At 37.3% G+C, this 27,941-nt stretch overlaps 2 protein-coding genes across 6 annotated transcripts; both read right to left on the reverse strand.

Annotated features, from left to right (window-relative positions):
- Window positions 1-1,216: 1,216 nt before the first annotated feature.
- Window positions 1,217-12,275, reverse strand: LOC147536046 (putative linoleate 9S-lipoxygenase 5). Of its 3 annotated transcripts, none has more exons than XM_086642485.1 (10): window positions 11,866-12,275; window positions 11,212-11,501; window positions 9,648-9,891; window positions 9,225-9,560; window positions 8,981-9,066; window positions 8,769-8,876; window positions 8,350-8,666; window positions 7,768-8,034; window positions 6,794-7,415; window positions 1,217-1,494 (listed from the first exon to the last, which is right to left on the reverse strand). In XM_086642485.1, the coding sequence occupies exons 1-10, from the start codon at window positions 12,071-12,073 to the stop codon at window positions 1,345-1,347; spliced, it is 2,628 nt and encodes an 875-aa protein (XP_086498611.1). In that variant the 5' UTR covers window positions 12,074-12,275; the 3' UTR covers window positions 1,217-1,344. The 3 variants fall into 3 exon arrangements, with proteins under 3 accessions (XP_086498611.1, XP_086498610.1, XP_086498612.1); XM_086642484.1 differs by having other exon boundaries at window positions 1,217-1,484; window positions 6,785-7,415; XM_086642486.1 differs by having other exon boundaries at window positions 1,345-1,459; window positions 6,759-7,415.
- Window positions 12,276-16,990: 4,715 nt separating this feature from the next.
- Window positions 16,991-27,343, reverse strand: LOC147536047 (linoleate 9S-lipoxygenase 5-like). 3 transcript variants are annotated; one of them, XM_086641769.1, is made up of 10 exons: window positions 26,871-27,343; window positions 26,207-26,469; window positions 20,806-20,829; window positions 19,985-20,225; window positions 19,566-19,901; window positions 19,319-19,404; window positions 19,109-19,216; window positions 18,708-19,024; window positions 18,333-18,599; window positions 16,991-17,997 (listed from the first exon to the last, which is right to left on the reverse strand). In XM_086641769.1, the coding sequence occupies exons 1-10, from the start codon at window positions 27,058-27,060 to the stop codon at window positions 17,226-17,228; spliced, it is 2,604 nt and encodes an 867-aa protein (XP_086497895.1). In that variant the 5' UTR covers window positions 27,061-27,343; the 3' UTR covers window positions 16,991-17,225. The 3 variants fall into 3 exon arrangements, with proteins under 3 accessions (XP_086497895.1, XP_086497896.1, XP_086497894.1); XM_086641770.1 differs by having other exon boundaries at window positions 20,806-20,833; window positions 26,206-26,472; window positions 26,871-27,214; XM_086641768.1 differs by having other exon boundaries at window positions 26,207-26,472; window positions 26,871-27,199.
- Between the last annotated feature and the right edge of the window lie 598 nt (window positions 27,344-27,941).

Consider the following 27,941-nt stretch of genomic DNA (forward strand, 5'->3'; position numbering starts at 1 on the left):
TAGAAGTAGAAGAAGGAATGTTAGGTTTGAATTAGACCATTTAGTGAGTTTTTTTTCTTCTTGTGTTGTCAATGTAATTCCATTGAGTTTGTTATACCTGAATCTGATAAACTACCCGACATCCAAAATCTTATAATTATTCGACGGATATTATATATCAATATCCAAATCCAATGAAATTAACGAGTATCTCTAAGACAAAACAAATTCCCAATGGGAAAATATTAAGTTTTGAATCATTAGATCTAAATAATAAATCTCAACCGTCCATTTTATATATTATTATTAATAAAATTTATATTTTATTAGTGTTATATATTACTTATCGGCTACATAAATTTATCGGATTGGATATTGGTGTATCCGAATTCATATCTGATAAACAAATATCTGATAAGGAATATTCGAGTCCCCATCAGATGTCGGAAATTTCGATTTTTGTAAAAACAATCGAATATGGATACGAATCGGATGCCGAATAATCACATATTCATTGACAGACTTACAGGCATCCCTGGGATTGCTAACTTCCTAGGGAAAATTTTGTGGGATGACATTTTTACAGTTCTCCAACACAAACCTATGTAGCTTATTAGAGAAACTTGAGTAATCACATTTTCGTTTCTATATTTTTCGAGCATAATAGAGAACTGTCTCTAGTGTGGCCAATATTAGTATGAGTCTATAAAGTAAGTTTGCACGACGTAGAACTCCTTGAAAACAAAACTACATAGCTCAGGAAAGGAACTTTAGCATCGAAACATATCTTCAGTTCTTCACCTTCCACACTTGCGAGCCGAGTGCCATGCACACATTGGGATATCTCTGCCGTGGCCAATATCATTATATAACAAGCCATAGCAGTAGCATGCGCGGTGTATAATGCATTATCAGCATGAACGTCTTTATGTGATCCTAAAAGTACAACGTAAGCGGGATGAGTAGAAAACTGGAGTACCTTAGGGAACAAATAATTTTGTCGCGTACCTGATGTTAGCTTTAATCAACCAAGTATGTTACAAATGATTAAGAAAGACTCAACCACCTCCAAAAACATGCAGTATCGTAAAGCACGTCAGAAAATGATACATTCAAACGTACGAGGAATTATCTGAGTAAATTGCTATCGCTGTTAATTGACCTTCCTTTAACAAAGATAGACATTCAGTATTTCAGTTATCACATGGAACGGACGAACCAGGTGAAGATAATAGAATGAAGAACCAAATATTATTAACCAAATTTTCATAAACAACAATATCGAACAACAAAACAAACTTCACGCACAAAATCAAACAACAAAAATACTTCACATCAACAAAAAATCAATCAATCGAAGAATTCTTAGACAGAAACACTGTTAGGTATTCCCTTTGCTGTGATTCCACCACTCTTGCTGTAATCTGAGGTATTTGGAAACAACAATGTATATGGCACATTCACTGGCCCAATTCTATTCCTCAATTTTCCTTGTTTATTCATATCTATAATTGTTGGGGTCCCTCCTTATAATTAAAGGACTCCTAGTTGGAATAGGATTTCCCTTATTCCTTGTTTGGGGAAAAAATAGAAACTTCTATTTTTTCAAGCCTAAAAAGGAATTCCTATTTCTATTGGTAAACCTCCTTATTTATTATTATAAATAGGGAATGAAAGGGAAGAGATTATACACAACAACTTCCAGAACAAAGAGAAGTCAGAGAAAGAGAGATTTCTGAAGTGGTTCTTTCAAGAGAGATTGAAAGAGCAGAATATTGGTTTGAAGAAAAGAAGATTATTAATCTTGTGAAGCAATTTAGTTTGTGGTTATCTTCTTCAACCTTTAGTAATCTAGGATTTGTTCAAATCCAAAGGAGTAAGAGATTTTATTTCTTTGTTTCTTTGTTCAGTTTATCCACCATAGGTTTGGTGAAGAGTTGTCCAAGAGTGTTTCTACACATCTTGAAGAATTGTGTAACCCATTATTTAATTATAGTGGAAGATTTCTGGACTAGGTCCCGTGGTTTTTTACCTTCTAGTTTGGAGGGGTTTTTTGCCACGTTAAATAATCTTGGTGTCTCTACTTTTACTTTCGCATTATTTATCTTCATATTACTGAACAAGTTAATTAGGTTATCTTTGCCAACAAGTGGTACCAGAGCTAAGGTTGGATTTATTGTTCAGAAATATGGAAGTGAATACTAATCGAATGATTAGTTTAGATGGAGAAAACTACTTGATGTGGAAAGCAAAAATGGAAGATTTGTTATACTGCAAAGACCTAGCTGCACCCATTGAAAATCACGGTACAAAACCGATGAAGATAGATGAAGAAGACTGGAAGGTATTAGATCGTAAGGTTGTTGGATTTATTCGACAATGGGTAGAACCCAGTGTTTTTCATCATGTATCGACGGAGACTTCCGCTTATAGTCTATGGAGGAAATTAGAAGAATTGTATGATCAGAAGACAGCTGCCAAAAAGGCTTACTTGTTCAGAAAGCTAGGAAAATTACAATATAAAGAAGGAACCTCAATTGCTCAACACTTGAATGAGATGAAAAGTCTAGTAAACCAGCTTTCTGCAATGAAGTTAGTTTTGGATGATGAGTTGCAGGCCTTACTTCTTCTAAATTCTTTACCAGATAGTTGGGAGACATTGGTGGTGTCTCTTAGCAATTCTGCTCCTGATGGCATAATGCGTATGAATCACGTAACAGGTAGTTTGTTGAATGAAGAAACTAGAAGGAAATCATCGTCAGATGAGTCTCATTCAGAGGCACTTGTTACAGAAAGACGGGGGAGAGGTAAAAGTAGAAAACCTCATAACCGTGATAAGTCAAGGGGGAGATCAAAACCAAAGAAAGAAGTTAGATGTTTTGGTTGTGGAAAAATGGGTCATTACAAGAGTGATTGCAGGAACCCAAAGAAGGAAAATAAAAAGGATGATGAAAAACAAGATAATGTTGCGGCAGTTGCCTCAGGTGATGACATTATCTTACTCTCAGGTTGTGGAGACACTTGCTTAAGTATGACTGAGTCAGAACTAGAAACAACATGGTTGGTTGACTCAGGTGCTTCGTATCATGCTACTCCATGTAAGGATTTCTTTAACTCTTACAGAACTGGTGACCTTGGCAAAGTCAGGATGGGAAACTTAGGTTTCTCAAAAATCGTAGGAATTGGAGAAGTGAAAATTGAGACGAGCACAGGAAGTACATTGATTCTTAAGAATGTGAGGCATATACCAGATCTTCGATATAACCTAATCTCTACCGGAGTATTAGATGATGAAGGGTACCACAGTCACTTTGGTGATGGAAAGTGGAAGCTCACAAAAGGGTCAATGGTGATAGCAAGAGGGAAGAAGTGTTGTACTTTATACAGGACTCAAGTAAAACTGTGTAAAGGAGAATTGAATGCAGTTGAAAAAGATTCTTCCACTGATCTTTGGCATAGAAGACTCGGGCACATGAGCGAGAAAGGACTTCAAATCCTTGCTAAACGACAAGACTTACCGAACGTAAAAGGTATAAATTTAAACACTTGTTCTCATTGTTTAGTAGGAAAGCAACATAGAGTTTCTTTTCAAAGGAATGCATCTGAAAGAAAATCCAGTGTTTTGGAGCTTGTTTATTCTGACGTTTGTGGACCTTTAAAGGTCAAAACACTTGGTGGTGCTTTGTATTTTGTTACTTTTATAGATGATGCTTCCAGGAAAGTTTGGGCATATGCCATAAAGACCAAAGATCAGGTACTTGCAGTTTTCAAGAATTTCCACAACATGGTAGAACGGGAGACAGGAAAATCATTGAAGTGCATTCGCACTGACAATGGAGGAGAATACATCGGGTCGTTTGAAGAGTATTGCAAAACCCATGGTATTCGACATGAACAGACAGTTCCCAAAACTCCACAACAAAATGGTGTAGCAGAACGCATGAATCGCACTATTGTGGAGAGGATCAGATGTATGCTCTCAGAAGCTAAGTTGCCTAAAAGTTTCTGGGGTGAAGCAATGCGTACTGCATGTTATCTGATTAATTTATCACCTTCAGCACCATTAGATGGAGATGTAGCTGAGAGAGTGTGGGCTGGGAAAGAAGTCAGTTATGAACACTTAAGGGTGTTTGGTTGCAGGGCTTTTGTGCATATACCTAAAGATCAAAGAGCAAAGCTTGATGATAAAGCCAAGCAATGCATCTTTTTAGGGTATGCAGATGAGAAGTTCGGATACAGGTTATGGGATCCAGTCGATAAGAAGATTATTAGAAGTAGAGATGTGGTCTTTCTTGAAAATCAAACTATTGAGGACTTCGGGAAAGTTGAGAAGCATGAGAATCATAGTAATGATCTCATTGATCTAGATCCACATATATCTTCTAAGGTTATGCATGATAATGCAGGTGAAGAACAAAATCATGAAGATGAAGCTCATGAAGATGTTCCTATGGGTGATGATGTTGAGCAAGGAATGGAAGTTCAACATGAACCACCAGCTGAATTGAGAAGATCGACTAGAGAGAGAGCACCATCTACCAAGTATCCTCCACACGAGTATGTGGTGGTTACAGATAGTGGAGAACCACAGTGTTATGAAGAAGCCATAAATGATGAACACAAAAAGGAGTGGTTGAAAGCTATGCAAGATGAGATTGAATCATTGCATAAGAACAACACTTTTAAGTTGGTTGAAAAACCTAAGAATAAGAAAATTCTTAAAAATAAGTGGGTTTTCAAAATCAAAACCGAAGAAAGAAATTCACAACCACGGTATAAGGCACGCCTAGTGGTGAAAGGATTTGGGCAGAAGAAGGGTATTGATTTTGATGAGATTTTCTCTCCGGTGGTGAAGATGTCCTCGATACGGTTAGTATTGGGATTGGCTGCAAGTATGAACCTAGAAATTGAACAACTAGATGTCAAGACCGCTTTCCTTCATGGTGACTTGGAGGAAGATGTGTATATGGAACAACCAACTGGGTTTGAAGTTAAAGGTAAGGAACACTTGGTTTGTAAGTTAGAGAAGAGTTTATATGGGCTGAAACAAGCACCAAGACAGTGGTACAAAAAGTTTGAATCATTCATGAAGGATCAAGGGTATCACAGGACGGCTTCAGATCATTGTGTTTTCGTTCATAAATTTCCTGATGGAGATTTGATTATACTTCTACTTTATGTTGATGATATGTTGATTGTTGGTCAGGATGCTAATAAAATTAGCAGGTTAAAGAAGGAACTAAACAAGTATTTCGATATGAAAGACTTGGGTCCAGCAAAACAAATTCTTGGCATGCATATCTCTCGTGATAGGAAAGCTGGAAAACTTTGGCTATCACAAGAAAGATACATTGAGAAGGTTCTAGAAAGGTTCAATATGGACAAGACAAAACCAGTGAGTTGTCCATTAGCCAGTCACTTCAAGTTGACTCGTGATCAGTGTCCATCAACTAGAAGTGAGAAAGAAGAAATGGAGAAAATTCCTTATGCTTCAGCTGTAGGAAGTTTGATGTATGCAATGGTGTGTACAAGACCGGACATTGCATTTGCAGTTGGAGTAGTAAGCAGATTTCTTGCTAATCCAGGCAAAGAGCATTGGTTAGCAGTGAAGTGGATTCTGAAGTATCTTAGAGGTACGTCTAAAGCTCGTATATGTTTTGGTAATGATAAGCCAGTATTAGTCGGTTACACAGATGCAGACATGGCAGGAGATGTAGACTTTAAAAGGTCCACATCAGGCTACTTATTTACACTTTCAGGGGGAGCAGTGTCATGGCAATCTAAATTACAAAAGTGTGTAGCTTTATCTACTACAGAGGCAGAATATATTGCCATTACAGAATGTTGCAAGGAGATGTTATGGATGAAGAGACTGTTAGAAGAACTTGGTATGAAACAAGATAATTATGTTATTCATTGCGACAGTCAGAGTGCCATCCACCTCAGTAAGAATTCTAGTTTCCATTCCAAGTCCAAGCATATAAATGTGAGATACCAGTGGATCCAAGATGTTCTTGAAGAAAAGGTGTTGAAGATCGAGAAAATCCATACTGAAGACAATGGTTCAGATATGATGACAAAACCATTACCCAAAGGCAAACATGAGCTATGTAGCAGTGTTGCAGGTTTGGGGATGGTAGGTCCCTCTTCATAAGTCGGGAGGGGGAGTTTGTTGGGGTCCCTCCTTATAATTAAAGGACTCCTAGTTGGAATAGGATTTCCCTTATTCCTTGTTTGGGGAAAAAATAGAAACTTCTATTTTTTCAAGCCTAAAAAGGAATTCCTATTTCTATTGGTAAACCTCCTTATTTATTATTATAAATAGGGAATGAAAGGGAAGAGATTATACACAACAACTTCCAGAACAAAGAGAAGTCAGAGAAAGAGAGATTTCTGAAGTGGTTCTTTCAAGAGAGATTGAAAGAGCAGAATATTGGTTTGAAGAAAAGAAGATTATTAATCTTGTGAAGCAATTTAGTTTGTGGTTATCTTCTTCAACCTTTAGTAATCTAGGATTTGTTCAAATCCAAAGGAGTAAGAGATTTTATTTCTTTGTTTCTTTGTTCAGTTTATCCACCATAGGTTTGGTGAAGAGTTGTCCAAGAGTGTTTCTACACATCTTGAAGAATTGTGTAACCCATTATTTAATTATAGTGGAAGATTTCTGGACTAGGTCCCGTGGTTTTTTACCTTCTAGTTTGGAGGGGTTTTTTGCCACGTTAAATAATCTTGGTGTCTCTACTTTTACTTTCGCATTATTTATCTTCATATTACTGAACAAGTTAATTAGGTTATCTTTCCCAACAATAATCCCATCTTCAATTTCCACTAGTCTTTTACCAAATTCTTTAAATGCTTCTAGTGGCTCTTTATCTGAAGTCCAATCCTCAGGATTATCTCTTTGCCCTAGGTAAACTTCATCAAAGGAATATCTAGACAAACTCTCAATCAATGAAACTCCAAGTAGTGTTTGTAATTGACTAGTGATTGTTTTCAAGAATCCTAGCTCCGGGTTCGTCTTGAGTTCCTCGTACTCTTGGGATCCGGGTTCGGGCATGAACCGACGACTCATAGTGGGCCTATTAAGAACAAAACCACTATAAGGGAATTGTCCAAAGTTAACTGCAGCATGAAGTGCAGAAGCTATCCATATGATGATGGTGCAAGTTTGAGTTAGGTCTGATAATGTTTCCATCTTGGGCCACCATGGTTCATCTTTTAAATCACCGTGGCCTACGGTTCGAACTTCTTCCCACCATGATTGTAGTTCTGTGTCCGTTTGGACCAAGTCGTCGGTTGGGTAGTAGAATGAACAATATTCTTGGACCCATTTCTTTATAGCGAACCATATCTCAAGCCCGTCCACAGCAAATGGGTAGTCTTCGATTAGTAGTCGTAGCCCATGTTTTTGTGTTTCATCTGGAACTGCAACTCCTCTAAATCAACACCGCAAAATTTGAGAAGTTAGTGAAAAATATGAGTTTCACGGCAATGCATGTATAACAAGTGCAGGTGGTGTTTCTTTGTCTCAAATTCAGATATGAAATCTGACTCAAGATTTGAATGGCTCAATCATGTCCATTTGAGCCACACATAATGTAAATATGAGTTAGGAGTCCGTTATTTGAAATAACATGAAATGATTATTGTGTCCCTAACTAAACCAAGTTAGGCTCGCGCATTCAGATTCAAACAAGTCAGACTTTGAAGCATCGGACTCAGACAAGTCAGATTCATGCGATGGAAACCACGTGTTATTCAACATAGTAGTATGTTTGTTTTCTTTACCTTTTAATGAGATCTTCGGGGAGTGCTTGCTCAGGGAAAATCCATTGAGTTTTATAGATAGCAGCTGACATTTCCATGGCAAATTTCCCCGGAAATACAGTCCTCTCAAGAACACCATCCGCGTTAATTAGAATTTGACGAGCTAAAGCATTGATATTCATCGTATCTTTGTAATGAGGTTGAAGAAGCTTGAATATTGGATGAATAACACTCAATTGTCTATTACTAGCAATAATGATCGGCTCCATTACTGCATGTGTGTTCAACCTACATCAATCACGAAAAACAATTATCCCTCAATTTAGATTTTGTACTGACTCGAGTCAGATTTCAGAATATTTGTTTCAATCTGCTTTTAACTCGTTAGATTGATTGACTCGGGCTAATTTGTGGTCTTTTTGTGACACACATAAAATAAGTGTGAATTACAAAGCCATCATTCGAAATAATCTGAAATGACTAGGTAACCCCTGATAAAATAACTCAAACTCAAGCGAGTAAGAGTAAGACCCGGCCACCCAGGCAAGTCAGATTCAATCAACCATACAAACAAACAAATTATTCATAGTTATGAAGTAGTACCAGTGGCAAATGAGTTGATGAACACCAGAGTCATTAACAGCAGCATAAGCTTTAGCAAGCTGCCATATCGAGCCTTCGATTTCGTGTTCCTGTTCTGGCTTGGATGGTGTATAAACCTTACTGACTGCACCATGTTTCTCACCATCTGGGTGCACCAAACTCAACTCAATAGCTAAAGGCTTTAAGGTCCCATCCTTTTGCAACAATAAGACTGTTCTTGTAGCATATACCTTCGAGGATGTCGTATTTATACGGTTCAAATACGGCATTATAGTATCATGATGGTCTAATATGAATAATTTGTTCGTACTCAAAGCCTGCATAAGTAAACGTAACATAATCAACTTCTTCTATCCATCAAAACCAGTCTTGCAAAACCTCGGTTTAGGGTTTAGAGTTTAGGATCTAGGGTTTAGTACCTCCTCTACTGTGAGGCCATTTAGGTTTTTCTCAATATGTTCTTTGGTTATTGAACATGTATGATCTCCATATTGTTCAGCATCAAGCTTGCTAACTGGTGGAAACTCCTGTTAAGTATTTAAATAAGAATCAAGAACCATTTTCAAGATTTAGTTTAGAATTTAAAATGAGTCTAGGCTTTTATTAGCATTTTAGGTTTGTGCATATATACTTGGAGAAGGCGGATAGAAACGGGGTTGACTCCTGCAAGCATTTCACGGCCGAATTCTTCGTCAGAACGCCAACCAAACTCGTTATCTGGAGACAAAGAAGAAGAAGAATTTGTCATCCTACTCGTTGGTGGTGTTTTTTTCAGTATGTGAGTCTGACTTGCCTGAATCAGAGGGGTCTAAATCTGACTTGTTTCTGTTAGGAACACATTAATCATTTCATATGTGAAATTGAAATAAAAGTACCTTGTATGACATGAGGGATGGGAAATCTTAAGATGTTTTCGTCAGAACGGAAAATTTCTCTTATACCCTGGAAGGGAATGGCATCACGGATTGAGTGCAAAAAATTTCCAGGAGTAAGGTGAATTCCTCCTTTATGGAGACGTAGAACATCTTCGAATGTATCAAATTCCGTTGGTGTTTTATCAAATGATTCTTTGACGGTATGGAGCAAGACTTGAGTTATGAGCTTAATGAAGTTTGCTAAAATATCAGACTTTTTAAGAGGGTTAAATTGTTCATCTCTTGGAACATAAATGTCTAACCTCAATAGAAACAATCTTGTCTCAGAGTTGGGATCTGTTTACACGAAAAGAAGTACGCGTTAAAACCCCGAAAATTAACAACAAATTGTAGGTGCATGGTTTTTTAGTAAAGTTTTAGGACCTGTTTTTGTTGCTTTTCGACTTGTTCTTCCTCTCCTAGGGTAAGGGTATTCAGTCGAGTTTCCTATAATTGGGCGAACAAATTTTGGGCCGCTGTCGGGATATCCTAAATCATTGTACAATGCATAGTCATAGACTCTATCCCAGTCCTTGAGTTCCTCTCCCTTTCCATCTCCTCTTAGGTTTTGAAGCTCATCTTCTCTGTACTTTCGTAGAGGTTCGGGTGTTTGAAATGTGAGATAACTCTGCAAAAAACAGATATGAATTCAATTCTTAGCTGCTTTATGAAATATGGAAAAAAAAGGATTTACGACAGGTAATTCGGATATGGCATTTGAAACGAACAACAAGAGTGAAAAGATTTTTCCCCCATTACCTTTCGTAAAAAAAAAAAACAATATTTTTTTAACTTACCTTGACATAAAATTAATTTACTTCCATTCTTGTGCGACCTAACTATCGCGATTCATAAATAAAAATGATAAATTTTAGGGGTGTTTTGGTCAAATATTATAAGGGTATATTTCTTTTTCGGCCCCCTACTTTGTGACCAACTTCCTTATGGCCCCCTGTTTTTCAAAAATTCAAATTTGACCTCCTTTTGTTAACACCGTCAATTAAGTTTAATGATTAACTTTTTTGTTTCCATAATTACCTTGTTATAAAATTAATTTTGTAAATTCAAAATTGCCCCCTATTAAATATGGGTTGATTCCAAAAAAAAATTCAATTTATTTAGAACAAACTAGGGGGGTCAAAATGGAGTTTGATTTAAAAAGATTAAAGACACCTCATCACTTCTCCATTTCATCACCTCTCTCCTCCACGTCATGTATCTCGCCACCTCATCATCTTCTCCGATGAAGGAGTGATGAAATGGAGAGAGGAGTGATGAGGTGTCTAATTTTTTTAAAACAAATTCCATTTTGACCCCCTAATTTGTTGTTCTTAATAAATTAATTTTTTTTGGGAATCAACCCAAATTTAATAGGGGTCGATTTTGAATTTACAAAATCAATTTTATAAAAAGGGCAATTATGTAAACAAAAAAGTTAACTGACGATGTTAATAAAAGAAGATCAAATTTGAATTTACAAAAAACAGGGAGCTATAAAAGAAGCTGGTTACAAAGTAGGGGGCCGAAAAAGAAATAACTCTTTTAGTTATGCATAAAAAAAATTAACTCAATTTGGCGAAATATACTTGTTAGAGGATGTGGGGCTAATTACAATTAAAAAAAGGGGCTTCTTCAATTATCATTTTGACGAGAAGGTAAACCGGAAAAACCCATAGAAAATGAGTATATGTATAGTCTCATGTAATGTTTGGATAACGCTGTAGAACATTTACAAAAAAAATTTCTTTTGATACAAACATTGTTGAAAAAGAGCTCAAGCGACAAATTTAGTTTTAATAACAAAAGTAAAGGTAATTTAATAAGAGAAAACAAATGAAAATACTACATATGAGTAAAAAATAAAAATTTTCAAACAAGAGAAACATAAAAAACTATAGAGATTCGTGCAAACAGGTTGTTTTTTAACACAAAATTCTGATATACTTACCTTGTTACTGAAGAAAACGCGATTGTAATTGTAACGATAAGTAGGATAGACCCAAGAATTGCAAATAAAATGAATGGAACCAAATCCTGGAACTTCTTCAAGTACTAGAGTTTTGAGGAAGAACTCATTGTGGTGATGGTTCTTTATTAAGAATGCCCCTGGAAACCCTAAATCTTCATCCCATTCGAATGTTACATTGAATTCAGATGAGTCTGCCTTGGCTGATGATATTTTCTTGATCCATTCCTCTAAGTAGGCTTCTTTTCCCAATTTTCCTCTCATTTCATTTTCTACATTTATACAAATTTCAAAACCAAATTAAACCCATTGTTATTATTATTATTATTATTTATTAAAAGCCAGATTTTATTAACTAGAAAGTTGGTCGGAACAAAAATAACAAGAATTTCGGTCTATAAGCCCCGTAACTAACATATATACTAGATAGGCTCAATCGCACGACCCCCTTACATATAGATTTGTTATGTTTTAGTATTAAGTTTGGAAGAAATATGATCTAATTCAACTTGGGTTGAACCCCTATATTTTGATAGTAGAGAATAGTCCCACATGGAAACGGAAAAAAACTTTATGGTTGTAGGGAAATTTAACTTTGTATGAGAAGTACAACCCTAAGAGAGACTATAGTACTACCTGGATCACCATGATCTGCAGAGATAAGTTGCAAAGAGACACCTTTACCAAACACCTCAAAAACTCTGTCAATGAAAGAAGCACCAAGGTCAGTATATTCCATGCTGTTCTTTTTCATAATCTCTACTTTCCCTTTAATCTTCATTATCTTCTTGTCACTCAATAGGCTTTCATCTTTCTCATCATTAAAGCCAAAACACTTTGCCATGATTTTCTAACTCTCTCTCTCTTTCTCTTCCTAAACCAAACAGGAAGATGAGGAGGAATCTTAGCTAATTAAGGGTTTGATTCTTATATAATGTCCTAATTAAGATGTTGAGTTTATAATAATCAGACACTTCTCCATGATCTTTTTTTTTCCATAATGTATTAATTAAGATAATGTTTTAAACCATAGATCTTAAAATCTTACTCTAGTGACAGTTTTAGACCATAAAATAAGGATAAACAAAGAAAGGGACCATTCAATATTTGGTAAAACTTAGGGGGCCTTGCCGATATTTTGTAAAACTTAGGGGGCCTTGCCGATTTGCGACGAAAAGGCAGTAATGTCGGGGAAGAATCTTCACCTCGGGTCAAGATTGATGGAGGAGAAGACAACTGAACTCCATTTCTTCAACTGAATTCGATCGAGAGTGATAGTGAGAATTCGAGAGAGAGGGACTCCTAAAGTGAGAACTAGTGAGAGATTGGGGCAAAAATATTTTCGACGAAATACGCACATTCCGTCGAAACAAGGTTCCGCGGAAAATTTTCCTGGGAATTTAGTGGAAAATATTTGCGCCAGGAAAAACTTTCCAATTCCGACGGAAAATAGTCGTGGGTCGTCGAAAATAAGACTTTTTCCCACGAATTAATAAGTCGTCAGGAATAAGTGTTTCCTGCCACCACTTAAAATTGCCCCAACGTAGATGTTTCTGCACAGTTTGGGAGAAAAACCGTCACTTTTGCATAGTATTTTCGACGGAATATGTGAAATCCGTCGAAGATAGAGCTTTTTCTGACGGTCTTCTAGCACTCCGCGAAAATACCCTGTCACAAAAAGTCCGTTTTTTTGTAGTGAGACCTCGATATTTACCAAGCTTGAGCGTACCTATAGTCTAGGCTCCAGACACTCTCGTGAGCAATGTGGGACTATCACATTCCCTCACCCTCAGCGAAGAGTCGTCCTCGACTCTAATACCACTTGTAACGCCACAAGCCTTAGCGGTTGCCGATATTGTCCCCGCTTTAACCACCACCTACTGTGGTATGAGGTTTTGTTCCCACTCGAGGCCTCGATACTTATCAAGCTTGAGCGTACACCTATAGCCCAGACTCCGGACACTCTCGTGAGCGATGTGGGACTATCACACAAGTAGTTAATCGTAAACTAAAGAGCCATATAAGAAAATTACTTTTACCTATAAGAAAATTACTTACAGGTAAGAAAATTACTTTTACCTGTCCCTATAATAGACCATAATCTCTCTAAATCTGGTCTGACCACCTCATCTGATCGGGATTCACCCTACAGGGTAGTCGGGAATATCACAGTTGTTTCCATTATAACACCCCCATGTTTTTATCTTCTTCACCTTTTATCCCTCACTTAATCTTTTTTTCTCCTTGCCAGGTCAAACGTGCATTAAATAATGAATGTAGAAAAAACGTGCATTAAATTGTTGGCATCTCAAAGACCTAATCAATTCCTTTAATTTTTTGTCACTGTGCACTAGGGACGGATCCAAGATTTTTACTTAGGGGGTGCAGGTTTACATACTTAAATAATTTTTTTTTTTTGCAAACACAGTAATTAACCAAATATTTATATTCATTAATTATATTAATACATCAACCATTACAAATGCAATTGACCTCTACGAGAGTTCATATTTTGAAATTTTTGCATAACGACTCATTGTCAATTTCACTAAGAACTTTTTTTCAATAAAAATTAATAAACTGTCATTCGACCACATATCACTCATCTTGTTTCTTAAACGTGTTTTAATTAGCTTCATAGCTAAAAAAATTCTTCGAACGGAGGCAGTTGCAACCGACAAAGTTAGTGCTAATGTGATAAGCAAATAAACTAAATGATATGTTTTAATTTATCTCTTTAAGTTTCCATCAATGTTCTTGTTTGTTAAAATATATTACCCTTATTGCTAGTTGAGCTTGAATACTTGATTAGATGAAGAAGTAGTAGTAGTAGCAAAGGAGAAGTGATTTGGTGTAGTTTGAGATAAAGAAGAATTAGAGGAAGAGAATTGAGTTAAGTTATAGTAGATGAATGGAATTTTATAGGATGTACTGTAGATGAATTGAAGTTTATAGAGGTTTATGGTAGCGATGAATTGAATTTTATAGGAATTCAAGATAGTTGAAATATTAAAAGTTAAAAATTCTTCAAATTACTTAATGTGGGACTCAAATCCACTGCCTCACGCCCAACTCACCTAAAAACAACAACTTAACCATTGAGCCATGATTCAGCAGCTATACACATGATTCGGCATATATAGGTTTAGACACATAAATGTAAAAAAACAATGAAAATGCTTGTAGTGAGACTCAAACCCACTAACTCACGCTTCCACTCACCTAAAAATCAACGCCTTAACTCGGCTTGGTGTCATCTATACACATGATTCAGTATATATAGGTTTAAATGTAAAAAAAATAATGAAAATGCTTCTCGACAGACTCAACCACATGTCCTCACGACTCCTCCAACACTCCAACCAGCAATCTAACCACTCAACTAAAGGCTTCTTTGTGTTAACTTCTTATATCAGAAAATATATATTTAGATATACCTATGTACATTAAAATGAAAAATTACTATTATTATATAATTTTTTTCAGGAGGATCCAGGGGGTTGCACCACCATGGATCCGCACCTGCTGCCCCTGCTGTGCACTATAATAACAATGTGGACCTTAGTTTAAAACTTACCCTTAATTAATTGATCTAAGATTTGATTATTATGCAATGAGCTGCACTAGCAGAGTCGTCTAAATTTTAAAGTTCATTTCCACAACAACGTTCGCCCTACTAAATACACCATCATATAAAAATATTTTCTCTCCTCAAAAAAAAAAAAAAAAATAAAAAATATTTTCAAGTCTAAAACTTCTATACCCCAACGTCAACTCTTGAAATTAAAAAGAAAGATGAATGACGAGTTAAGTAGGGAAAGAGAGATTTCAACAAAAAAAAAGTAGGGAAAGAGAAACTTAACTTTTTTTTTTGTTGAACTAAGAGAAACTTAACTCGGTCTTGAAAAAGTATAATAAATTGTTGTCAGGCTACGGTGATCCCACACATGTAGATTGCACCAAAAATTGATAAGATGTAGATCTTCGAATATTCAAATAAATCATTATATATAAATCATTATATAATACTAGAACATGTTCATATCTTACACTCAAGTCATTCTTTTTCATAACTCTAGACTAATATAATCTCATTACATGAAAATCAAACTTGCAATAGTGATATAAAATATTTAAATTGAAATAATTAATCGTCCACATGCAAAGTGCTGATCACTTAATTAATATATTAATATGGCTGTTGAGTATTACGGAAGTGGTAATGGGAACAACCATCCTCTTTATTTTTTCATTTGAAGTTCTACTTGGCACATTCAATGACGGTTTTGTAATAAACCATGTCAAAAGTATACAATACAGACGGTTTCCCTACCTGTCGGGAATGTGTGCTTTACCGACGGGTAGCTAATTACCATCGGTATTTTTCCGTCGCAAATCCGTATTTTTTTGTAAGATACTCCCCTCATAATGATTAGTAATTGAGTTCAGCCCCCTCAATAATGGCTAATATAACTTATCCCTCCCAGGCTTCCACACACCTCTTCCTTCAGTTTCCTGTGACGTCAGAATTTTAATGACTAGAGATATAGTGCGTGTATGTGTGAAACTAATATCAAAACCAAACAAGAAATGCAAAGACTGAATTAAACTAAAAAAAATGATAGTTGAGCTCGGTCTACTTGTTCTCTTCTCTCTAGATTTTACCCTCTCTCTTTCGAGTTAACCAGTTTTTCATAATATAACGAGGGAGACTAAATTACCAGCAATGATAGAAGAGTAGACTCAACTACCACTTAGTATCACGGGGTATGGTCTAAATATTTATTAAATATTATAACCACCTAATCAACTGGGTCACGACGTCGTGTTAAACAAATATTTAATTGTAAGTGTAAATTTATAGATACTGTGAAAATTTGTAAATGGAAACAAAGACATGAGGGAGCACTTACTACTAGCTTTTAACAAGTCAATTGACAACTATGAATATAGCTTGTGATAATAAAGAAAAAGGATCATCTTATACATTTTTTTATTTAGAGTAATAATATTAAAATTCCATTGTGATAGGTACACGACGCATTATGAAACCTTCTCATTAATTAGTTTGGAAATTATGGTTGACTAAAGGTAATGATGAGTTAGTTAATTTTAACAAACTTCTCCGATGATTCTTATCTATTTCTTGTCCAAATCATGGGAAGCTAGATCGATCAAAGATAAATTACTGGCCGGAAAAGAAATTATTCCCGCCAATAATAATTTTTTCTTTTTCTTCGAGGGCATTACGTTTCACACTCTAAGACAAATTACATTCTCTACGGGAACAACCTGCGAGGAATAGTATTGCCTGTGCCACTATTCTCGACGATCTGTTGTCATTCTTTTGACACTTTATTTTCGGTCAGGAAAACATGTTTCCAACTGTTTCATGGCGGCGGGAATAGTCATATGTTTTATAGTGTCAGTTTTATAAATTTTATGTTTGTTGTGAAGATTTCTGAATTTCTAATTTGTTTGTCTTTCGATAGTCTAATTTGCGAAAACATAAGATTTTATTACATGTTTTTTTGTTGTAATAATATTGTAAGCGGTATGGTTTCGGAATTCGATGCTCTATATATTCTAAAAGAGAAATTCTATTCATCCCTCCATTTTGGTCCCTCCTCCAACCCTCCGCTGATGTTGCGATATATCACTGGAGTAAATCCTCTACTATAAATAGAGGTGTTTTGTAACGTGTTTAGTTAAGCAAAAAGAAGTTCGCAAAATTAGTAAAAGAAAAAATTAAGTTATCTGGTAATTAAAAGAGCATTCATTCTCAAGTTATATAAATCCATAATCTTCCTTGCACCCAACAATGCAGACCTTCGGTTATCTCATGTAACAAACGAAGAAGGTAAAGATAATGTTAATCAAGAACCAAATATACTTCATAAACAAGAATACCAAAAGACAAGGCAAAGTTCAGACACAAAATAAAACAACCAAAATACTTCACATCAACAAAGAAAAAACAATCAGTCAAAGGATTCTTAGACAGAAACACTGTTAGGTATCCCCTTAGCTGTGATTCCACCACTTTTGCTCTCATCTGAAGTACCTGGAATCAACAATGTATATGGCATATTCACTGGCCCATTTCTATTCCTCCCTTTTCGTTGTTGATTCATATCTATAATATCATCCTCAATGTCATTTAATCTTTTACCAAAGTGTTCAAATGCTTGTAGTGGTTCATTATCTGAAGTCCAGGGATCTCGACCCTCTCTTTGCCCAAGGTACACTTCATCCATGGAATGTCTAGACAAACTCTCGATCAACGAAACTCCGATAAGTGTTTGAAATCGACTAGTGATTGTTTTCAAAAATCCTAAGTGGGGGTTCACCTCAAGTTCCGCGTACTCTTTGGTTCCCTGTTCGGGCATGAATCGACGACTCATAGTGGGCCTATTAAGAACCAAACCAGCATAAGGGAATTGCCCAAAGTTAACTGCAGCATGAAGTGCAGAAGCTATCCATATTATAATGGTGCAAGTTTGAGTTAAGTCTGATAATGTTTCCATCTTGGGCCACCATTTTTTATCTTTTAAGTCACCGTGGCCTTTGGTTCGAACTTCTTCCCACCATAATTGTAGTTCTGTGTCCTCCTTGATCAAGTCATCGTTTGGGTAGTAAAATGAACAATACTCATGGACCCAGTCCTTTATAGCGAACCATATCTCAAGCCCATCCACAGCGTATGGGTAGTCCTCGATCAGTAGTCGTAGGCCATGTTTTTGTGTTTCATCTGGAACTGCAATTCCTCTTAAACAACCACAGGCAGATTGAAAAGTTAGTGAAAGCTATATGTTTAACGACAATGCGCATGTATAATAAACAAGTGTAGGTGGTGTTTCGTTCTTTCAAATTAATTCAGATCTGAAATTTGATTTGAGATTGAAATGACTCAATCAAGTCCATTTGAGTCATATGTAAAGTAAATATGAGTAAGAGTCCCGTATTTTGAATACCATGAAATGACTATAGTGTCCCTGGCTAAAAGAAATTAGGCTTAGGCAGTCAGATTCAGACAAGTCAGACTTAGACGTTGTTGGACAACTAACTCAAAGTCAACATAGTAGTATGTTTGTTATCTTTACCTTTTAATGAGATCTTCTGGGAGTGCTTGCTCAGGGAAAACCCATTGAGTTTTATAGATGGCAGCAGACATTTCCATGGCATATTTTCCGGGAAATACAGTACTCTCAAGAATACCCTCTGCATTAATAAGAATTTGACGAGCTAAAGCGTTGATATTCATCGTATCTCTGTAATGAGGTTGAAGAAGCTTGAATATCGGATGAATAACACTCAATTGTCTATTACTAGCAATAATGAACGGCTCCATAACTGCATGTGTGTTCAACCTACATCGATCACAAAATAAAATTATCACTCGATTAAGAGTTTGTATTCATTGAGTCAGATTTCAGAATATTTATTTCAATATGTGAATCAAACTTTTAAAGCAGTACCAGTGGCAAATGAGTTGATGAACACCAGAGTCATTAACAGCAGCATAAGCTTTAGCAAGATGCCATACTGAACCTTGGATTTCGTCTTCCTGTTCTGGTTCGGATGGTGTAAAAACCTTATTGACTGCACCATATTCCTCACCGTATAGGTGCACTGAACTCAACTCAATAGCTAAAGGCTTCAAGGTCCCATCCTTTGTCAACAAAAGAACTGTTCTTGTAGCATAAATCTTCGAGGATGTTGTATTTATACGGGTCAAATATGGCATTATAGTATCATGATGATCTAATATGAATAATTTGTTCATATTCAAAGCCTGCACAATTAAACGTAACATAATCAGCTCTTTTGTCCACCAAAAACTAGTTTTTCACAACCTCGGTTTAGGGTTTAGTAGTACCTCTTCTACTGTCAGGCCATCCATGTTTTTCTCAATATCTTTTTTGGTTATTGAACTTGTATGATCTCCATATTGTTTAGGATGAAGCTTGCTAGTTGGAGGAAACTCCTGTAAAATTATTGCAATAAAAATCAAAAAGCCATACAGTGATGAGTTCTATATCACTTAATTATATTAGCATTTTAAATTTGGGTATGTAGATATATATACTTGGAGAAGGCGGATACAAACGGGGTTGACTCCTGCAATCATTTCTCGCCCGAATTCTTCGTCGGAACGCCAACCAAACAAGTTAGCTGGAGACAAACAAGAAGAAGAATTTGTCATCATTATACTATTTGGTGGTGTTCTTTTTAGTGGGTTGAGTTTAACTTGTCTGAACCAGAGGTGTATAAATCTGACTTGTTTCCCTTAGGAACACAGTAATCATTTCAAGCTGAAAATGAAATTAAGCTACCTTTTACGACGTCAGGGGTGGGGAATCTCAAGACCTTTTCATCCGTACGAAATACTTCTCTTAGACTCCGTAAAGGAATGGCATCACGGATAAAGTGCCAAATCGTTCCAGGAAAAAGGTGCAATCCTCCTCTGTGGAGACCTAGAACATCTTCGAACGTATCGAATTCGTTCCATGTTCTATTCCATTTTCCTTTCACGGTGTGGAGCAAGACTTGAAATACGAGCTTAATCAAGTTTGCTAAAATATCCGACTTTTTAAGAGGGTTGAATTGTTCATCTCTTGGAACATAAATGTCTAACCTCAATAGGAACAATCTTGTCTCAGAGTCATGGTCTGTTTACACGAAAAAAAAATACGCGTTAAAACCCCGAAAAATAACAAGGAATTCTAGATGGTATTTTGTGAAGTTGTAAGACCTTTTTTTGTTGGTTTTCGACTTGTTCTTCCTCTCCTGGGGTACGGGAATTCAGTCGAGTTCCCTAGAATCGGGCGAACATATTTCGGGCCTTTGTCTGGAGATCCTAAATCATTGTATAATGCATAATCATAGACTCTATCCCATTCCTTGAGTTCTCCTCTTCCATCTCCTCTTAGGTTTTGAAGCTCCTCTTCCCTGTACTTTTGTAGAGGTTTGGGTGTTTGAGATGTGAGGTAACTCTGCGAAAAACGTATATGAATTCAATTCTTAGTTGCTTAATGAAATAATGGAGACCCCTTCAAAGGGAGATTCCTAGAGAAAACATTCATGCTAGGTAATTCCTTATGACATTTTGAAATTCAAAAACGAGTGAAAAGGTATTTTCCGGCCCATAAAAATTAATAAATATACTTTTTTCTTCGACCAAACTATCATAGTTCATAAAAAAAAAATTATAAATTTTTAAGGGTGTTTTGGTCACATATGACAAGGGTATTTTAGTTATTCATGAAAAAATTACAATTAAAAAGGGGTGTCTTCATTTATAGTCTCGTGTAATGTTTGGATAAATCGAAACCGAAAGAAAAAACACGACTCATAAAAGTTATTTTATTGGACACATAACAATGTCTAGACAGAACTCAAGCAACAAATATTTCAGTTTTAACTGTTATCGAGTAGGCATAAAAAACTAAAGGTTATTTAATAGCAAAAACGAAATGAAAAGCCTATGTGGCAATAAAAATTGAAAATTTTAGGCACAGAAACATTAAAAACTATAAAGATGTGCGAAAATAGAATAGTCGTACATGTATTTACCTTGTTACTGAAGAAAACACGATTGTAACTGTTGTAACTGAAAGTCGCGGAAGCTATCGAACCTATCCTAGAAATTGATCCGATTATGAAGATTAATCGAAAAGCTAAGTCAAAATCAAATATGCGAACAGAATTTAACGAGGTTCGGCTTTAAAGCCTACGTCCTCGGGCGAACAAGAAATCTTTATTGAAGGATAGATGAAGACGACTAACACAACCCGCAAGTTCGTCCCAAGATGGTACCGTATAGTAATAACCTTCTATACTAAATCTTCGACGACCGAGAAATTTAACACCGCTCAAAAACTATGAAAAATTTCTCTCACTCTTGCTCTCTCTCTTTAGCTCTCTCTAAAGAAGAGTTGTTGTTGCTTGTGTTGGTGTGTTACAAAGAACTCAAGACCCCTATTTATATTATTATAAGCCGGTCCAATTTGGGAATTAGGAAATTGGTTTTAGGCATTGGTTTCTAAATCTTTTAGAAACATCACAAACCGCCAAAGTGAAACCGCCTATTGCCAATCCATCACAAACCGCCTCTAACAAATTGAAACCAACCGCCTCTTACAATTCTCCACCTCGTACACAATTTGATATGCTTCAAATTTTGGACGAACACCAGGAAACTCCTTGTAAGACATATCTGCTTCTTGTAACTTCATCCGACTGCACCATATGACCATGGTTGCCTACGTACCCTTTTACAGGATCAAGCCTACCGTAGTTCCACCAACCCTTCACATAAAGATTATCTTGTCGCCATTACGCCCTTTCGGGCAACTTAACACGAGCCGATTTGTAGCAATTCCAGGCAATGCTGAAACTTGCTACACGTCACCACTTTAGTCAACATGTCCGCGGGATTCTCATCTGTGTGTACCTTCATAAGAGAAACATCACCTTCCTCTATGACATCTCGTACAAAGTGATACCTGACATCGATATGCTTAGTGCGAGCATGGTGAACCTGATTCTTCGCCAAGTGGATCGCACTTTGACTATCACACCATACATCCACGCACTCTTGCTTAATCCCTAGATCATCCAGAAGACCCCACAACCACAATGCTTCCTTCACACCCTCGGCCATAGCCATATACTCGGCCTCCGTAGTAGATAACGCAACTGTAGATTGTAACATCGATCGCCAACTAACTGGAGCACCATGTACCCTAAATACATAACCAGTAGTAGATCGTCTTCTATCTAGATCGCCAGCATAGTCCGAGTCAACATAACCGCTTACCTGACATGTGTCTCCACCAAAGCACAAACCCGTATCAACGGTACCCTTCAAGTACCTCAAGACCCACTTCACAGCTTCCCAATGTGTCTTCCCCGGGTTTGCCATAAACCTGCTAACCACACTGACCGCCTGTGAAATATCTGGACGAGTACACACCATAGCGTACATCAAACTGCCAACTGCACTAGCATACGGTACACGATCCATATGATCCTTCTCCACCGTAGTAGTGGGAGATTGTTTTCCCGAGAGCCTGAAGTGTGGTGCCAAAGGTGTTGACACCGCCTTCGCATTCTGCATCCCGAACCGAGAAACTACTCGTTCGATGTAACCTTTCTGATTCAAGTACAGTTTCTTACTTGACCGCTCTCTCTTAATCTCCATTCCCAGTATCTTCTTTGCAGCGCCCATGTCTTTCATCTCAAACTCTTGACTGAGTTGAGATTTCAACTTATTTATCTCCACCATGCTTCGAGAAGCAATAAGCATGTCATCCACATACAAAAGGAGATAAATAAAGTCACCTTCGCGAAGCTTTTTGATGTATACACAACAATCATAGTCACTTCTGCGAAAACCATGCTTTAGCATGAAAAAATCAAATCGTTTGTACCATTGGCGAGGGGATTGTTTCAATCCGTAAAGAGATTTCCTCAAACGACATACTTGATTTTCTTTGCCCTCAACCTTGTATCCCTCAGGTTGAGCCATATAAATTTCTTCTTCCAAATCACCGTGCAAGAAGGCGGTTTTAACATCGAGTTGTTCCAGCTCAAGATCCCTGTGAGCAACAATACTCAATAACACCCGAATAGAAGTATGTTTCACGACCGGTGAGAAAATCTCATTGTAGTCGACCCCTTCTTTCTGTGCATAACCCTTGGCCACTAGTCTTGCCTTATACCTTGTACCCTTGATCTCGGAAGAATCCTCTTTCTTCTTGTACACCCATTTACAACCAATAACAGACTTACCTTCGGGCAATGGGACAACCTCCCATGTCTGGTTCTTGTGAAGAGACTCCATCTCTTCTTGCATAGCAACCAACCAACTCTCTCTTTCCGCCGCGGTGATAGCTTGTTTGAAGGTGACCGGCTCGTCGTCTTCCACCGAGAGTGCATATTCAACCACATTTGCCTGCCCGTAATGCCTAAGAGGTTTGTCTGACCCTAACCTCTGTACCGGCTTATATAACCGTTTCGGCCTAGTGTGTACCGAAACATCCTGCTGTTGTTGTTGTAAAACTTGTGTACCTTCCCCTTGAACCTCCTCATGATCGGGTTCATCAATTTCCTCATCCTGAGTTTTATCCTGATGCTCCACCTGATCATGATTCCTAGAAACCCGTTGGTCTTCGGCTTCTACTTCCACTACTTGAGCTTTAGTAGACCCAACATCACCACAACTAGGCACCGTAGCTTTCGCCATAGCTACAATAGATGACTCATCAAACACCACATCTCTGCTGATTACAAACTTCTTGTCTTCCGTACACCATAGCCGATAACCCTTGACTCCTGTAGCATATCCTAAGAAAATTGTCTTCTATGCTCTATTGTCAAGTTTGTTACCTTTAACATGGTAATAGGCCGTACAACCGAAAACCTTAAGTCTCCCGTAATCTGCATGTTCACCTGACCACACCTCGTAAGGTATGCCGCCATCTAAAGAAGAATGTGGAGACCTGTTCACAATATAACAAGCTGTAGCAACAGATTCTGCCCACCATTCTACGCCTAGTCCCGAATTGGAGCGCATACATCTAGCCTTCTCAAGTAGTGTACGGTTCAATCTCTCTGCGACTCCATTCTGCTGAGGTGTGTTTACTACTGTCCAGTGCCTCACAATGCCTTCCTGATTACAAAACTCCTTGAATGCCCCATCCGTGTACTCGGTCCCATTATCCGACCTTAACGTCTTCAGCTTTCGACCAGTTTTGTTCTCAACCATTGCTTTCCACACCAGGAATGTGTTGAATACCTCATTCTTATGCTTCAGAAAATAAAGCCAGACAAATCTCGAATGATCATCAACGAATGTAACAAAATACCTGGAACCACCCTTGGAAGGTAACTTTGCCGGTCCCCAGACATCGGTGTGTACGTAGTCTAATACCTCTTTGCTCCTGTGCTTGCTTGTAGAGAACGTCACCCTGTGTGCCTTCCCGAACACACAATGCTCACAAAACTCCATGCAAGGCTTCTTCATGTCCTTCAACAAGCCTTTCCCGCACATCAAAGATAGACCCTTTTCTGACATATGCCCAAGGCGCATATGCCAAAGCCTCGTACTAGCCGTTGGATCCCTTCCACTGATTCCTACTGTTACATCTCCCGTAATTGTTGTCCCCAAAAGTTTGTATAAATTACCGTAACGAGTACCTCTCATTACTACCAAAGAACCCTTAACTACTTTTATGGAGCCATTCTCTATAATTATCTTACAGCCGCTTCGCTCCAACACACCAAGGGAAATTAGATTTTTCCGCAAATCGGGTATGTGTCTTACGTCCGTCAATGTTCTCACCACTCCATCGTGCATCTTGATACGTATTGTTCCGAGTCCCACAGTTTTACATATACTATCATCACCCAGTAAAACTGTACCACCATCTATACTCCTATAGGTAGTAAACAACTCCCTATTTGGACACATATGGTGTGACGCCCCTGAATCAAGCATCCACTTATCGAAGATTTTCTCAGACACCTCTGTCACCGAGAAACATTCATCCGCCTCTTCTGACACATATCCCGCCTCTTGCATCTCTTGTTTCTCCTTGTAGCCTTCGTTCTTTTGCTTCAACTTTCTCTTTGGACAAGCCGCTTTAAAGTGGCCAAGCTCACCACAACTAAAGCACGTTTTCTTGAAAGAGCCTCTAGATTTGGATCTAGATTTCCCGCCCTTTCCCTTTCCCCTTTCATTACTCCTCCCCCTCGTTACAAACAACCCTTGTGCTTGTTCTTTGTCTACTCCACCCGACGCCATACTGCTAGTAGCAACCTTACGAAGGTCATCCGCTAATAGCGAATTTCTCGTCTCTTCCATGGTTAGACTATCACCAACAAGCATCAAAGTTTGAACAAGGTTCTCATAGGATTTAGGTAATGAAAGTAACAATATGAGGGCTTGGTCCTCATCCTCAACCTTAACATCAATATCCTTCAAATCTGAGATAATCCTGTCAAACCTATTCACATATTCCTGAATAGAAGAACCCTCTTCCATTCTACATGTGAATAATTTGGATTTTAAGTAGACCCGATTCGTTAAAGTTTTCGTCATGAAACTGCTTTCTAGCTTTAACCACACACCCGCCGTCGTTGTTTCTCCGTCTACTAGGAACGCCACGTCCCTCTCAAGACACAACATAATGGTAGCCCGTGCTTCGAGATCTAACTCCTCCCAATCCTCATCTGACATATCTCCTGGTTTCTTTCCCGTCAACGTCTTGTGTAATTTCTGCGAGATTAACAGATTCTTCATCTGCATCCGCCAATAAGAAAAATCGTTTTTCCCATTGAACTTCTCTATCTCATATTTCCCTGCTTTGACCGTACCACTTCTCGATCCCATCTTCTCTTCGTTCAATCTCAACAAGGCTCTGGTACCAATTGTTATAACTGAAAGTCGCGGAAGCTATCGAACCTATCCTAGAAATTGATCCGATTATGAAGATTAATCGAAAAGCTAAGTCAAAATCAAATATGCGAACAGAATTTAACGAGGTTCGGCTTTAAAGCCTACGTCCTCGGGCGAACAAGAAATCTTTATTGAAGGATAGATGAAGACGACTAACACAACCCGCAAGTTCGTCCCAAGATGGTACCGTATAGTAATAACCTTCTATACTAAATCTTCGACGACCGAGAAATTTAACACCGCTCAAAAACTATGAAAAATTTCTCTCACTCTTGCTCTCTCTCTTTAGCTCTCTCTAAAGAAGAGTTGTTGTTGCTTGTGTTGGTGTGTTACAAAGAACTCAAGACCCCTATTTATATTATTATAAGCCGGTCCAATTTGGGAATTAGGAAATTGGTTTTAGGCATTGGTTTCTAAATCTTTTAGAAACATCACAAACCGCCAAAGTGAAACCGCCTATTGCCAATCCATCACAAACCGCCTCTAACAAATTGAAACCAACCGCCTCTTACAGTAACTGTAACGATAAGTAGGATAAACCCACGAATTGCAAATAAAATAAATGGTACCGAATCCTGGAACTTCTTCAAGTGTTAAGGTTTTGAGGAAGAACTCGTGCCAGTGATGATTTTTTACTAAAAATGCCCCTGGAAACCCGAACTCTTCATCCCAATCAAATGTTACATCGAATTCAGATGATCCTGCTTTGGTTGACGAAAATTTCGTGATCCATTTCTCTAAGTATGCTTCTTTTCCCAATTTCCCTCTCTCTCCATCTGCTATATTTATTCAAATTTCAAAACATATTCGAGCATGTTAATAGTTATTCCCTAAGATCGAAGTGCAAGATTTTATTAGCTAGATAGTTGATCCGAACGTATAAAAAAAAACTCAAGAATTTCGCTCTATATATCAACCACGACAATAGACCTAGGCTCAATTCAACCCCCTTATGTATCAATTGTTCTGCCTGATTCTATCAGTTAAGCTCAATTTATTATGTTTTAACATTGGAAGAAGTATGATCTAATTGAACTTCTATTAAATTAAACCAATGTAATTAGATGGTCAAGAATAGTCCCACATGGAAAATCGAAGTGGAGAAACGATATAATATCATACGGAAATAGTCCATAATATTAGTTGAGTTGGAAGTCGTTCAATAACTTAGTACTACCTGGATCACAATGATCTGCAGAGATAAGCTGCAATGAGACACCTTTACCGAACACCTCCAAAACTCTATCAATGAAAGAAGAACCAGGGGCAGTATATTCCATGGTGTTCTTCTTCATAAGCTCTACTTTTCCTTTAATCTTCATTACCTTCTTCTCACTCAATAGATTTTCTTCTTCATAGTTTTCCATGATATTCTAATGCTCTCTAAGCCCTCTCTCTTTTCTCTAACCGAATAGGAAGATGAGGAATCTTAGCTAAGGTTTGATTCTTATATAATGTCTTAATTAGCATAATGAGTTTATTGTAATCAGACACTTCTACATGATCTTCTTTCTCCTTATTAAAAAAGATAATGTTTTAAATCATACATCTTAAACTCTTACTAAGTGACAGTTTTTAGACCATAAAATAAGGATAAACAAAAGAAAGGGACCATTTCAATATTTTGTAAAACTTAGGGGCCACACAGGTAGTTGATCGTAAACTAAGTAGCCATATATAAAATAATAAAATAACTCATTTGTTAAAGGAGTCAAGCAAAAGAAAAGAACTTTTACTTGTCCTTTTAATATACCATAATCTCTTCAAATGCATAGAATGTTTGTTTTTCTATTTGCATTATCACAGTTGTGGACAGTATAAAGTCACACGGTTAAAAAGTTGTACGTGGACACCAACATCTTAGACGGTGGGTTCTAAGTTGACGGGGAATTAAGAGGAAGGCTGGTCCTGGTAATCGGGTAGGAGGGGCGGCCCGACCCTAAAGCAACCATATCGACCATTTTTAGCCCCAACATAAAGAAAGGCTTCATGTTTGAATTTAGTTTGTATGTCAGTTTTGAAATAATAATTATATTCCAAACAGATTTGGAACATGATTTATGTTCTAGCGTGATGGTTAAGACTTTAGATCATGTATAAGAGGTCAACATTTCAAATCTTCCCATAAAAGTATTCGAAATTTTTTTCTAACATATTTATGTTAACATATATATATTATGTCTATTATATATAGCGCAATGGCTTTTTTTGAGATGGACCGTACGATTTATCTATGAGATATTCGTAT

The sequence above is a fragment of the Eschscholzia californica genome, unplaced genomic scaffold (genome assembly GCF_041429995.1).
Source record: "Eschscholzia californica isolate CP2 unplaced genomic scaffold, dmEscCali1.0.p SCAF_5, whole genome shotgun sequence".
NCBI lineage: Eukaryota > Viridiplantae > Streptophyta > Magnoliopsida > Ranunculales > Papaveraceae > Eschscholzia > Eschscholzia californica.

Excerpts from the sequence above, each read along its gene's own strand:
- LOC147536046 (XM_086642485.1), bottom strand. The coding sequence starts at position 12,073 with ATGGCAAAGTGTTTTGGCTTTAATGATGAGAAAGATGAAAGCCTATTG. Across the intron at positions 11,502-11,865 it reads TGCAGATCATGGTGATCCAG|AAAATGAAATGAGAGGAAAA; the intron begins GTAGTACTATAG and ends GTATAAATGTAG. Across the intron at positions 9,561-9,647 it reads TCGAAAAGCAACAAAAACAG|ATCCCAACTCTGAGACAAGA; the intron begins GTCCTAAAACTT and ends TCGTGTAAACAG.
- LOC147536047 (XM_086641768.1), bottom strand. The coding sequence starts at position 27,060 with ATGGAAAACTATGAAGAAGAAAATCTATTGAGTGAGAAGAAGGTAATG. Across the intron at positions 19,217-19,318 it reads TTTGTATCCGCCTTCTCCAA|GAGTTTCCTCCAACTAGCAA; the intron begins GTATATATATCT and ends ATAATTTTACAG. Across the intron at positions 19,025-19,108 it reads ATGGCCTGACAGTAGAAGAG|GCTTTGAATATGAACAAATT; the intron begins GTACTACTAAAC and ends TTAATTGTGCAG.